The 14,129-nt window shown below is 44.7% G+C and overlaps 1 protein-coding gene and 1 pseudogene across 2 annotated transcripts in view; both read right to left on the reverse strand.

The window, feature by feature from the left end:
* The window catches only part of LOC131193137 (zinc finger protein 850-like), a 54,475-nt pseudogene that overhangs the window by 38,928 nt on the left and 1,418 nt on the right, over positions 1–14,129 (reverse strand).
* The window catches only part of LOC131193113 (zinc finger protein 268-like), a 29,940-nt gene continuing 25,229 nt past the window's right edge, over positions 9,419–14,129 (reverse strand). For both annotated transcript variants that reach the window (XM_058172967.1, XM_058172966.1), the window contains exon 2: positions 9,419–13,288. In XM_058172967.1, coding sequence (XP_058028950.1) covers positions 11,099–12,799 — 1,701 coding nt within the window. In that variant the 5' untranslated portion in view covers positions 12,800–13,288 and the 3' untranslated portion in view covers positions 9,419–11,098. The remainder of the gene's footprint in view (positions 13,289–14,129) is intronic.

Raw genomic sequence — 14,129 nt, forward strand, 5'->3', positions numbered from 1 at the left:
GGATGGGGAGCAAACTGTATGTCCTGGCGAGCCAGAGGACTTTAGTATTGCAGTAAAGCCATTTTGGATTTGTGGAAACCCTTCATCTCGTAAAGATACTTTTTTCCTGTCAAGTTTTTTTAAATTTATATATAAGTATTTTGAATACAGTGTATTGTCCGGGCGTACCATTTTACAAAAGGGGAACACATCATGATGATGATAATAGTAGTAATAATAATGGGTTTCAAAACCCACCGCTACCGGTTCGCTTGTGGGTGTGTGCATGTGCAGAAGCATCTGGGTGGGTGGGCGGAGCCTCTTGCTGCCCTCACTACCAGTTCTCCTGATCCGGGGCGAAGCAGTAGCAACCCACCACTGGTCGGCATGTCATCATCATCATCAACATCATCATCATCATCAACATCATCATCATCAACATCATCATCAATGTTGACCAAGGACCTGAAGTGGCCGCTAAAAGCAGTCCTGGCAGCTGACAGTGGGTCCAGCAACACAAGAGTGAGCTGTTATTAAGAGATGGGCTGACATGGATGGGGAGCAAACTGTATGTCCTGGCGAGCCAGAGGACTTTAGTATTGCAGTAAAGCCATTTTGGATTTGTGGAAACCCTTCATCTCGTAAAGATACTTTTTTCCTGTCAAGTTTTTTAAATTTATATATAAGTATTTTGAATACAGTGTATTGTCCGGGCGTACCATTTTACAAAGGGGAACACATCATGATGATGATAATAGTAGTAATAATAATGGGTTTCAAAACCCACCGCTACGGTTCGCTTGTGGGTGTGTGCATGTGCAGAAGCATCTGGGTGGGTGGAGCCTCTTGCTGCCCTCACTACCAGTTCTCCTGATCCGGGCGAAGCAGTAGCAACCACCACTGGTCGGCATGTCATCATCATCATCATCATCATCAACATCATCATCATCATCATCAATGTTGACCAAGGACCTGAAGTGGCCGCTAAAAGCAGTCCTGGCAGCTGACAGTGGGTCCAGCAACACAAGAGTGAGCTGTTATTAAGAGATGGGCTGACATGGATGGGGAGCAAACTGTATGTCCTGGCGAGCCAGAGGACTTTAGTATTGCAGTAAAGCCATTTTGGATTTGTGGAAACCCTTCATCTCGTAAAGATACTTTTTTTTTTCCTGTCAAGTTTTTTTAAATTTATATATAAGTATTTTGAATACAGTGTATTGTCCGGGCGTACCATTTTACAAAAGGGGAACACATCATGATGATGATAATAGTAGTAATAATAATGGGTTTCAAAACCCACCGCTACCGGTTCGCTTGTGGGTGTGTGCATGTGCAGAAGCATCTGGGTGGGTGGGCGGAGCCTCTTGCTGCCCTCACTACCAGTTCTCCTGATCCGGGCGAAGCAGTAGGTTCTCCCAAACCCCTGCGAACCCTCAGCAGCCCACCCCTGGTCCTACAATCACCCCACAGGATCTTCCATACAGCAGCAGTCTGCAAGTAGCTTCATGAACTGTGCTTCCTAGTAAGCTGGTAAGTTGTTCAGCTGGGGAATAGGGCAGCAATCACTTAGAAAGTCTTTCCTATCACGAACTTGTTGAAAACCAAATGAGAATGGTTTTCAAAGCCCAGGCTCAGCCAATCCATTTGCGGAGCTCAAACGCCTTTTGCGGAGCTCAAACGCCTTTTTGCTGCTGAACCAGTCCTAAAACACCCTGACCCAGATGAGTCCTTTGTAATATAAGCAGAGGCCAGGGAGGTGGCCGAGGCAGTGGTGTTACTTCAGAAGAAGATAAAGGGAGAATTACTGCCATCTGCCTACCCTAACCCTAACCCAGGGGTCTGCAACCTTAAAGACTCAAAAGAGCCATTTGGACCCATTTCCCACAGAAAAGAAAACACCAGGAGTCACAAAACCCTTCTCGTGTCTGACTATTTCTTGAGCAGCCACAAAACTAGCATATGTAGTTGAATTTTCTTCTGAAACTTTTCTTGGATTTATCCATGGTTGGCCTACCAGGGGTTGAAAAGCTCAATATATCGCATGCCAGCAGGTGTCGCACATTGGCAGTTGTGATGCCTATTTTGAGCGACAGGGAGCCGCAGCAGAAGGGTGAAAGAGCCACATGTGGCTCCAGAGCCACAGGTTGCTGATCCCTGCCCTAACCCTAACAGTGCTCGAGAGGAGGCTGTCAGCTGCATCGTCCCCTCTAAGCAAATAGCAGCACCCACCCTCACAAGACAGCATAAGCATCATCATCAATGTTGACCAAGGACCTGAAGTGGCCGCTAAAAGCAGTCCTGGCAGCTGACGAGTGGGTCCAGCAACACAAGAGTGAGCTGTTATTAAGAGATGGGCTGACATGGATGGGGAGCAAACTGTATGTCCTGGCGAGCCAGAGGACTTTAGTATTGCAGTAAAGCCATTTTGGATTTGTGGAAACCCTTCATCTCGTAAAGATACTTTTTTTTTTCCTGTCAAGTTTTTTTAAATTTATATATAAGTATTTTGAATACAGTGTATTGTCCGGGCGTACCATTTTACAAAAGGGGAACACATCATGATGATGATAATAGTAGTAATAATAATGGGTTTCAAAACCCACCGCTACCGGTTCGCTTGTGGGTGTGTGCATGTGCAGAAGCATCTGGGTGGGTGGGCGGAGCCTCTTGCTGCCCTCACTACCAGTTCTCCTGATCCGGGGCGAAGCAGTAGCAACCCACCACTGGTCGGCATGTCATCATCATCATCAACATCATCATCATCATCATAATATTTTAATTTCTATACCGCCCTTCTCCCGAAGGACTCAGGGCGGTTGACAGCCAGATAAAATAACAATCAAATACAATACAATAAAACCAGAATTAAAAAGCTTATTCAATTTAGCCGATAATTAAATATAAAATACATAACATCATAAAACCCCATTAAAAATCCTAATAAAACCCATTTTATGCCAGCCCTGTGCGGAAGAATAAATATGTCTTCAGCTCTCGGCGAAAGGTCCGGAGGTCAGGAAGTTGACGAAGTCCTGGAGGAAGCTCATTCCAGGGGGTAGGTGCCCCCACAGAGAAGGCTCTCCCCCTGGGGGTCGCCAGCCGACATTGTTTGGCTGACGGCACCCTGAGGAGACCCTCTCTATGGGAGCGCACCGGTCGGTGGGAGGCAGGTGGTAGCAGAAGGCGGTCCCATAAATATCCCGGTCCTAAGCCATGGAGCGCTTTAAAGGTGGTAACCAACACCTTGAAGTGCACCCGGAAGACTACAGGCAGCCAGTGCAGCTTGCGCAGGAGAGGTGTTATATGAGAGCCACGAGTGGCTCCCTCTATCACCCGCGCAGCCGCATTCTGGACCAACTGGAGCCTCCGGGTGCTCCTCAAGGGAAGCTCCATGTAGAGAGCATTGCAGTAGTCCAGGCGAAAAGTGACGAGGACATGAGTAGATGTAATGAGTAGAGTAGATGGAGTGATCTGGTAGTAAGAGATTTAGTGACGTTACCGGTGTCATGGTCAGATCATTTTCTCCTCCACCTAGACTTTCAGACCGCTACTCACCACCGCAGGGAGACGGAACCAATACGTTGGTTCCGTCCCAGGTGCCTGATGGACCCTGAGAGGTTCCAGACGGAGCTTGGGCCGTTTCCTGAGGATCTTGCCCACGGCACGACTGAAGAACTAGTTGCGGCCTGGGAACGGCGCAGATCTCAATTAGCTCAATTAGCTCCTTGGTTCTCTGAGGAGCTGAGAGAGATGAAACGCCGGAGAAGACGCCTAGAGAGTGTGTGGAGGTCCAGCCGTTCCGAGGCTGATCGGACACTAGTTAGGTCTTTTTCAAAGACCTACCTAGTGGCACTGAGGGTGGCGAGGCGCTCCTACGCTTCCTCCCTCATTGCATCGGCAGATAACCGCCCGGCCGCCCTGTTTCGGTGACCCGTTCCCTCCTTCACCAGGGGCGGGATGACCTACAGGGCGTGCCGAGGAGTTTAACGGTTATCTATCGATAAAATCGCTCAGCTCCGGGATAGCTTGGACCAAGATTGCGATGATCCGGATGAGATGACTGAGGCGCGTCTTGTTGATATCGTTTGGGATGAGTTCGATTCTGTGACTCCGAGGACGTGGACAGGCTGCTGGGGAGGCTGCATGCCACTACATGTTTACTGGACCCGTGCCCTCCTGGATGGGCGGCTGTCGTTTGAAGACCATGTGGCGGCCGTCTCCAGGAGAGCTTTTACCAGGTCCGCCTGGTTCGCCAGTTGCGCCTTTCTGTACCGGGATGCCGGTATCCACAGCCACTCAGTCTTGGAGGGGTCGAGTTTCAGCCTGTTTCTCCCCATCCAGACCCGCACGGCCTCCAGACACCGAGACAACACTTCGACAGCTTCATTGGGGTGGTCAGGGGTGGAAATGTACAGCTGAGTATCATCAGCGTACAGCTGGTATCTCACCCCAAAACCACTGATGACCTCACCTCACTTGCAACCAGACAATAACAGGAGGGTAGAGGGAAGGTATTGAATGTGAGGGTGGTTTGGGAGGGGAAATCTGGAATGCAAGTATGCCATCTGGGAGAGAGTTCCAACCCCCCAAGCTCTGGGAAATGTCCGAGGCAAACAGGTAATTCTCAAAATAACTCAGGTGCAACTAATTGATGTAAAAAGGACAATGGGAGATCCAGAGGGGAAAAGAAGAATTTATCCTATGATTTTCACACAAAATATTAGAACTGGCTTTTCCATTTCAGTACCGACATGGCTTTTCAGTAACATACACCCTTGGAGGAAAAAAATGTCAGGAATTTATTTTGTCAGCTAGCATAATGGGACAGCTGACAGAAAGAGAAATGAGCAGGCACCATGTAAATTGTTTCATGATTTTTGAACATCCCATCTGGGTAATTATCTATATTTGTCACATTGGCAACTATATCCTCTGAGATATAGTCAGGAAATATAAAAAACTTTGACCCACTGGTCCAGAAATTCCTGCTTGATTCTTCCCCCTGTGGCCACTCAAGGTCAATTCAGCTTACTATGAATGTTTTCTTACTTTAAACAGCTCAGATGTATTGCAGGGGGAGCATCTCAGAGGTTTGCTATGAATGCAGCTCAGTGCTGTATGTGTCACTGGGGACCTTCCATGGCTGAGTGGGGAACACAACCTGCACCTTCCTGCTGCTCATCTGGCACTTTCCCCACCACCCAGTTATATGCCCAGTGGGCCCCGAGATAATGTTACAAATAGGCTCAGACAAATACCTTCCTAATTCACAGGAGCAGAAGAAGCGGTGGGGGAGGGGAGGTACAACACAATCAGACTTGCAAGATTTTCTTATTATTCAGTCTCAATTAAAAAAAATGTTAGTGTCTTTCTATAGAGTTGATTTCTTGGTCTGGTCTATCAAGTGGGGCTGACACTGAGGACCCTTTCATGTCTGAGGAGCGACTGGAACTTGGGTGTCTCCATTCCTAGTCCAGCAATACCTTCACTACAGCACAGTAAATGGCAAGTCCAACATTTTGGCAAGCTGCCTCACTACTAGCGTCCTGCCATCAAGTCTAGGCCGGAGGGATGCAGGCGACAAATGGGCAATAAACCTTTATGCATGTTGTGTGCCTCTGGTGGATATTCAAGCCTTCTCCAAACTCATCAATTTTGCTTCATGTGAATTTTCTTGTAGGCAATAAAGACTGATTTACACATAAGTACTGTCCACAGGCTGGACATTTGAAAGGCCTTTCCTGTGTGAGTCCTCTGGTGTATTACCAGGCTGAATTCTGACTGAAACATTTCCCACAATCAGGACATTCAAAGGGTTTCTCCTGTGTGAGTCCTCTGGTGTATCACCACTGGAACTGTGACTGAAACTTTTCCACAATCAGGACATCCAAAGGGTTTCTCCTGTGTGAATCCTCTGGTGTATTACCAGGCTAGAATTGTGACTGAAACTTTTCCCACAATCAGGACATTCAAACGGTTTCTCTCCAGTGTATATCCTCTGCTGTATCACCACTGGAACTGTGACTGAAACATTTTTCACAATCAGGACATTCAAAGGGTTTCTCCTGTGTGAATCCTCTGGTGTATTACCAGGCTAGAATTGTGACTGAAACATTTTTCACAATCAGGACATTCAAAGGGTTTCTCCTGTGTGAATCCTCTGGTGTATTACCAGGCTAGAATTGTGACTGAAATATTTGCCACAAATAGGACACTAATATGGTTTCTCTCCTGTGTGAATCCTCTGGTGTATTACCAGGCTAGAATTGTGACTGAAATATTTGCCACAAATAGGACACTAATATGGTTTCTCTCCAGTGTATATCCTCTGCTGTATCACCACTGGAACTGTGACTGAAACTTTTCCACAATCAGGACATCCAAAGGGTTTCTCCTGTGTGAATCCTCTGGTGTATTACCAGGCTAGAATTGTGACTGAAATATTTGCCACAAATAGGACACTAATATGGTTTCTCTCCTGTGTGAATCCTCTGGTGTATTACCAGGCTAGAATTGTGACTGAAACTTTTCCACAATCAGGACATTCAAAGGGTTTCTCTCCTGTGTGAATCCTCTGGTGTATCACCACTGGAACTGTGACTGAAACTTTTCCCACAATCAGGACATTCAAACGGTTTCTCTCCAGTGTATATCCTCTGCTGTATCACCACTGGAACTGTGACTGAAATATTTGCCACAAATAGGACACTAATATGGTTTCTCTCCGTGTGAGTCCTCTGGTGTATTACCAGGCTAGAATTGTGACTGAAACTTTTCCCACAATCAGGACATCCAAAGGGTTTCTCTCCGTGTGAGTCCTCTGGTGTATCACCACTGGAACTGTGACTGAAACATTTCCCACAATCAGGACATTCAAAGGGTTTCTCCTGTGTGAGTCCTCTGGTGTATCACCACTGGAACTGTGACTGAAACATTTTTCACAATCAGGACATCCAAAGGGTTTCTCTCCAGTGTATATCCTCTGCTGTATCACCACTGGAACTGTGACTGAAACTTTTCCCACAATCAGGACATTCAAAGGGTTTCTCCTGTGTGAGTCCTCTGGTGTATTACCAGGCTAGAATTGTGACTGAAATATTTGCCACAAATAGGACACTAATATGGTTTCTCTCCAGTGTATATCCTCTGCTGTATCACCACTGGAACTGTGACTGAAACTTTTCCACAAACAGGACATTCAAAGGGTTTCTCCTGTGTGAATCCTCTGGTGTATTACCAGGCTAGAATTGTGACTGAAACATTTTTCACAATCAGGACATCCAAAGGGTTTCTCCTGTGTGAATCCTCTGGTGTATTACCAGGCTAGAATTGTGACTGAAACATTTTTCACAATCAGGACATTCAAACGGTTTCTCTCCGTGTGAGTCCTCTGGTGTATTACCAGGCTAGAATTGTGACTGAAACATTTTTCACAATCAGGACATTCAAACGGTTTCTCTCCAGTGTATATCCTCTGCTGTATCACCACTGGAACTGTGACTGAAATATTTGCCACAAATAGGACACTAATATGGTTTCTCTCCTGTGTGAATCCTCTGGTGTATTACCAGGCTAGAATTGTGACTGAAATATTTGCCACAAATAGGACACTAATATGGTTTCTCTCCAGTGTATATCCTCTGAGATATAGTCAGGAAATATAAAAAACTTTGACCCACTGGTCCAGAAATTCCTGCTTGATTCTTCCCCCTGTGGCCACTCAAGGTCAATTCAGCTTACTATGAATGTTTTCTTACTTTAAACAGCTCAGATGTATTGCAGGGGGAGCATCTCAGAGGTTTGCTATGAATGCAGCTCAGTGCTGTATGTGTCACTGGGGACCTTCCATGGCTGAGTGGGGAACACAACCTGCACCTTCCTGCTGCTCATCTGGCACTTTCCCCACCACCCAGTTATATGCCCAGTGGGCCCCGGGGCAGAGTGTAAAAGTACGCACAGAGATAATGTTACAAATAGGCTCAGACAAATACCTTCCTAATTCACAGGAGCAGAAGAAGCGGTGGGGGAGGGGAGGTACAACACAATCAGACTTGCAAGATTTTCTTATTATTCAGTCTCAATTAAAAAAAATGTTAGTGTCTTTCTATAGAGTTGATTTCTTGGTCTGGTCTATCAAGTGGGGCTGACACTGAGGACCCTTTCATGTCTGAGGAGCGACTGGAACTTGGGTGTCTCCATTCCTAGTCCAGCAATACCTTCACCCCTACAGCACAGTAAATGGCAAGTCCAACATTTTGGCAAGCTGCCTCACTACTAGCGTCCTGCCATCAAGTCTAGGCCGGAGGGATGCAGGCGACAAATGAGCAATAAACCTTTATGCATGTTGTGTGCCTCTGGTGGATATTCAAGCCTTCTCCAAACTCATCAATTTTTGCTTCATGTGAATTTTCTTGTATGCAATAAAAAGGTATTTAGACCTAAAGTACTGCCAAAGAGTGGATATTTGAAATGTCTCCCCCATGTGATTCCTCTGGTGTTTCTCCAAGTTTGAATTGAAACGGAAATATTTCCCACAATCAGGACATCCAAAGGGTTTCTCTCCAGTGTATATCCTCTGCTGTATCACCACTGGAACTGTGACTGAAATATTTGCCACAAATAGGACACTAATATGGTTTCTCCTGTGTGAATCCTCTTGTGTATTACCAGGCTAGAATTGTGACTGAAACTTTTCCACAATCAGGACATTCAAAGGGTTTCTCTCCTGTGTGAGTCCTCTGGTGTATTACCAGGCTAGAATTGTGACTGAAACTTTTCCACAAACAGGACATTCAAACGGTTTCTCTCCTGTGAGTCCTTTGGTGTATTACCAGGCTAGAATTGTGACTGAAACATTTTTCACAATCAGGACATTCAAAGGGTTTCTCTCCTGTGTGAGTCCTCTGGTGTATCATCAGATGGGCATTCTGACGGAAAGTTTTCCCACAAAGAGCACATTCAAACGGTTTCTCTGCTGCGTGAGTCCTCTGGTGATTCATAAGCTGGGGTTTTCTAATGAAACATTTCCCACAATCAGGACATTCAAAGGGTTTCTCTCCTGTATGAGTCCTCTGGTGTATTACCAGGCTAGAATTGTGACTGAAACTTTTCCACAAAGAGCACATTCAAAGGGTTTCTCCTGTGTGAGTCCTCTGGTGATTCATAAGCTGGGGTTTTCTAATGAAACATTTCCCACAATCAGGACATTCAAATGGTTTCTCTCCTGTATGAGTCCTCTGGTGTATCACCAGCTTGGAATTCTCACTGAAACTTTTCCACAAAGAGCACATTCAAATGGTTTCTCTCCTGTGTGAGTTCTCTGGTGTATCACCAGCTTGGAATTCTCACTGAAACTTTTCCACAAAGAGCACATTCAAAGGGTTTCTCTCCTGTGTGAGTCCTCTGGTGTATTACCAGGCTAGAATTGTGACTGCCCCAACAGTCAGCAGCGGTTGCAGCTGACTGTACCGGGATGCCGGCATCCACAGCCACTCAGTCTTGAAGGGGTCGAGTTTCAGCCTGTTTCTCCCCATCCAGACCCGCACGGCCTCCAGACACCAAGACAACACTTCGACAGCTTCACTGGGGTGGTCAGGGGTGGAAATGTACAGCTGAGTATCATCAGCGTACAGCTGGTATCTCACCCCAAAACCACTGATGACCTCACCTCACTTGCAACCAGACAATAACAGGAGGGTAGAGGGAAGGTATTGAATGTGAGGGTGATTTGGGAGGGGAAATCTGGAATACAAGTATGCCATCTGGGAGAGAGTTCCAACCCCCCAAGCTCTGGGAAATGTCCGAGGCAAACAGGTAATTCTCAAAACAACTCAGGTGCAACTGATTGATGTAAAAAGGGCAATGGGAGATCCAGAGGGGAAAAGAAGAATTTATCCTATGATTTCCACACAAAATATTAGAACTGGCTTTTCCATTTCAGTACCGACGTGGCTTTTCAGTAACATACACTCTTGGAGGAAAAAAATATGTCAGGAATTTATTTTGTCAGCTAGCATAATGGGACAGCTGACAGAAAGAGAAATGAGCAGGCACCATGTAAATTGTTTCATGATTTTTGAACATCCCGTCTGGGTAATTATCTATATTTGTCACATTGGCAACTATATCCTCTGAGATATAGTCAGGAAATATAAAAAAACTTTGACCCACTGGTCCAGAAATTCCTGCTTGATTCTTCCCCCTGTGGCCACTCAAGGTCAATTCAGCTTACTATGAATGTTTTCTTACTTTAAACAGTTCAGATGTATTGCAGGGGGAGCATCTCAGAGGTTTGCTATGAATGCAGCTCAGTGCTGTATGTGTCACTGGGGACCTTCCATGGCTGAGTGGGGAACACAACCTGCGCCTTCCTGCTGCTCATCTGGCACTTTCCCCACCACCCAGTTATATGCCCAGTGGGCCCCGGGGCAGAGTGTAAAAGTAAACACAGAGATAATGTTACAAATAGGCTCAGACAAATACCTTCCTAATTCACAGGAGCAGAAGAAGCGGTGGGGGAGGGGAGGTACAACACAATCAGACTTGCAAGATTTTCTTATTATTCAGCCTCAATTAAAAAAAATGTTAGTGTCTTTCTATAGAGTTGATTTCTTGGTCTGGTCTATCAAGTGGGGCTGACACTGAGGACCCTTTCATGTCTGAGGAGGGACTGGAACTTGGGTCTCCATTCCTAGTCTAGCAATACCTCCCCCCCCCCCACAGCACAGTAAATGGCAAGTCCAACATTTTGGCAAGCTGCCTCACTACTAGCGTCCTGCCATCAAGTCTAGGCCGGAGGGATGCAGGCGACAAATGGGCAATAAACCTTTATGCATGTTGTGTGCCTCTGGTGGATATTCAAGCCTTCTCCAAACTCATCAATTTTTGCTTCATGTGAATTTTCTTGTATGCAATAAAAAGGTATTTAGACCTAAAGTACTGCCAAAGAGTGGATATTTGAAATGTCTCCCCCATGTGATTCCTCTGGTGTTTCTCAAAGTTTGAATTGAAATGGAAATATTTCCCACAATCAGGACATCCAAAGGGTTTCTCTCCAGTGTATATCCTCTGCTGTATCACCACTGGAACTGTGACTGAAATATTTGCCACAAATAGGACACTAATATGGTTTCTCTCCTGTGTGAATCCTCTTGTGTATTTGCAAGCTGGAATTGTGACTGAAACGTTTTTCACAATCAGGACATTCAAAGGGTTTCTCTCCTGTGTGAGTCCTCTGGTGTATCACGAGGTAGTAATTTTTAATGAAACTTTTTCCACAAACAGGACATTCAAACGGTTTCTCTCCTGTGTGAGTCCTTTGGTGTATTACCAGGCTAGAATTGTGACTGAAACATTTTTCACAATCAGGACATTCAAAGGGTTTCTCTCCTGTGTGAGTCCTCTGGTGTATCACGAGGTAGTAATTTTTAATGAAACTTTTTCCACAAACAGGACATTCAAACGGTTTCTCTCCTGTGTGAGTCCTTTGGTGTATTACCAGGCTAGAATTGTGACTGAAACATTTTTCACAATCAGGACATTCAAAGGGTTTCTCTCCTGTGTGAGTCCTCTGGTGTATCATCAGATGGGCATTCTGACGGAAAGTTTTCCCACAAAGAGCACATTCAAACGGTTTCTCTGCTGCGTGAGTCCTCTGGTGATTCATAAGCTGGGGTTTTCTAATGAAACATTTCCCACAATCAGGACATTGGAAGGGCTTGTCTCCTGTGTGAGTCTTCTGGTGTATCACCAACTTGGAATTTTGACTGAAACATTTCCCACAATCAGGACATTCAAAGGGTTTCTCTCCTGTATGAGTCCTCTGGTGTATCACCAGGCGGCAATTGTGACTAAAACTTTTCCCACAAAAGCAGCATTCAAAGGGTTTGTCTGTGTGTGTCCTCTGATGACTCATTAGCTGCAATCTTTTAATGAAACTTTCCCCACAATATGTACACTGATAAGATTTCTCTCCTGTATGAGTCCTCCGGTGTTTCACCAGATTGGAATTGTGACTGAAACTTTTCCCACAAAAAACACATTCAAATGGTTTCTCTCCTGTGTGAGTTCTCTGGTGTATCACCAGCTTGGAATTCTCACTGAAACTTTTCCCACAAATAACACATTCAAAGGGTTTCTCTCCTGTGTGAGTTCTCTGGTGTATCACCAGTTGAGAATTCAGTCTGAAACTTTTCCCACAAAGAGCACATTCAAATGGTTTCTCTCCTGTGTGAGTCCTCTGGTGAATCATGAGCTGGGATTTTTTAATGAAATATTTCCCACAAGCTAGACATTCAAAGGGTTTCTCTCCTGTGTGAGTCCTCTGGTGTATTACCAGGCTGGAATTGTGACTGAAATGTTTATCACAATCAGGACATTCAAACAGTTTCTCTCCCGTGTGAGTCCTCTGGTGTATCATCAGGTGGGCATTCTGACGGAAAGTTTTCGCACAAAGAGCACATTCAAAGGGTTTCTCTCCTGTGTGAATCCTCTGGTGATTCATAAGCTGGGGTTTTCTAATGAAACATTTCCCACAATCAGAACATTCAAAGGGTTTCTCTCCCGTGTGAATCCTCTGGTGTATCACCAGCTGGGAATTCTGACTGAAACATTTCCCACAATCAGGACATTCAAAGGGTTTCTCTCCTGTGTGAATCCTCTGGTGTATCACCAGGCGGCAACTGTGACTAAAGCTTTTTCCACAGAAAGGGCATTCAAATGGTTTGTCTGTATATGACCTCTGGTGACTCATGAGCTGGAATTTTTTAATGAAATATTTCCCGCAATCAGGACTCTCATACGATTTCTTTTTTCTGTGCATCCTCTACTGTATCACCAGACCGGAGTTCTGATCAAATCTTTTTCCACAATCAGAGAATTCAAAGGGTTTCTCCCTGGTGTGAGTTCTCTATTGTATCACCAAGTTGCTAAGCTCACTACATTGGGAGCACTCATAGGGCTTCCCTCCTATGTCATAACAATCATAAATGTGAATTACCTGCCAAGCATTCAAATATAAATCACATGACCATTGGGATGCTGCAATAGTCATAAGTGTGAAAAATGGTCATAAGTCAGTGTCATTGTAACTTCAAATGGTCACTAAATGAATTGTTGTAAGTCAAGGACTACCTGTAATGTATCCTTGATTCTGCATACTCTACTTTTTCAAGTTTGTTCTTCTTGATTGCCTCTGGGGTTTTCTGAAGGAAATGGAAAATATTTCTATTTCTGGCTAGATTTGCTTTCCTTTTTAATGTTATTTCTTATTCTCAGTTGTCTGGAATGCTCTTACTGGCGTCTTCTTTGTCTGTAAGACTCAAAGAAAAGTATAACGTTTATTGCTTATAATGGTTGCAGAAGATGTGAAAAAAGAAAAACATGTACATTAAAGTTAAAAAGCAAATATGCCATAACTGTAAATCTTAGATTAATTATGATTTATTTAATACACTGAAATTACCGAGATCCAAGTTCACATTTGCATTCAGCTATGAAATTCTCTTGTTGACTTGGGTCAATACACATTCTTAGTACAGCAATTATTGGATAGAAGATAAATACAACATATAACAGAACAATAGGGCCGTGGTGGCTCAGGCTGTAAGATAGCCTGTTATTAAAACACAGCAGCCTGCAATTACTGCAGGTTCAAGCCCCACCAGGCCCAAGGTTGACTCAGCCTTCCATCCTTTATAAGGTAGGTAAAATGAGGACCCAGATTGTTGGGGGGGCAATAAGTTGACTTTGTAAATATACAAATAGAATGAGACTATTGCCTTACACACTGTAAGCCGCCCTGAGTCTTCGGAGAAGGGCGGGATATAAATGTAAATAAAAAAAAAAAATAGAGTTGGAAGGGACCTTGAAGGTCTTCTAGCCCAACCCTCTGCTCTACGATTTCAGACAAGTGGCCGTCAAATCTCTTTTTGAAAGCCTCCAGTGATGGGGCACCCAAAACTTCTGAAGGGAAGCTATTCCATTGGTTGATTGCTGTAATTATTAGGAATTTTCTCTTTAGTTCTAGGTTGCTTCTCTCTTTGGTTAGTTTCCATCCATTGTTTCTTTTGGTACTTTGGAAAATAGTTTGACTTGTCTTTGTCTTTGTAGGAGCCCCACAAATACTGGAACACTGCTGTCATGTCTCCGCT

This window comes from Ahaetulla prasina, chromosome 2, assembly GCF_028640845.1.
Source record: "Ahaetulla prasina isolate Xishuangbanna chromosome 2, ASM2864084v1, whole genome shotgun sequence".
In the NCBI taxonomy this organism is placed as follows: Eukaryota; Metazoa; Chordata; class Lepidosauria; order Squamata; family Colubridae; genus Ahaetulla; species Ahaetulla prasina.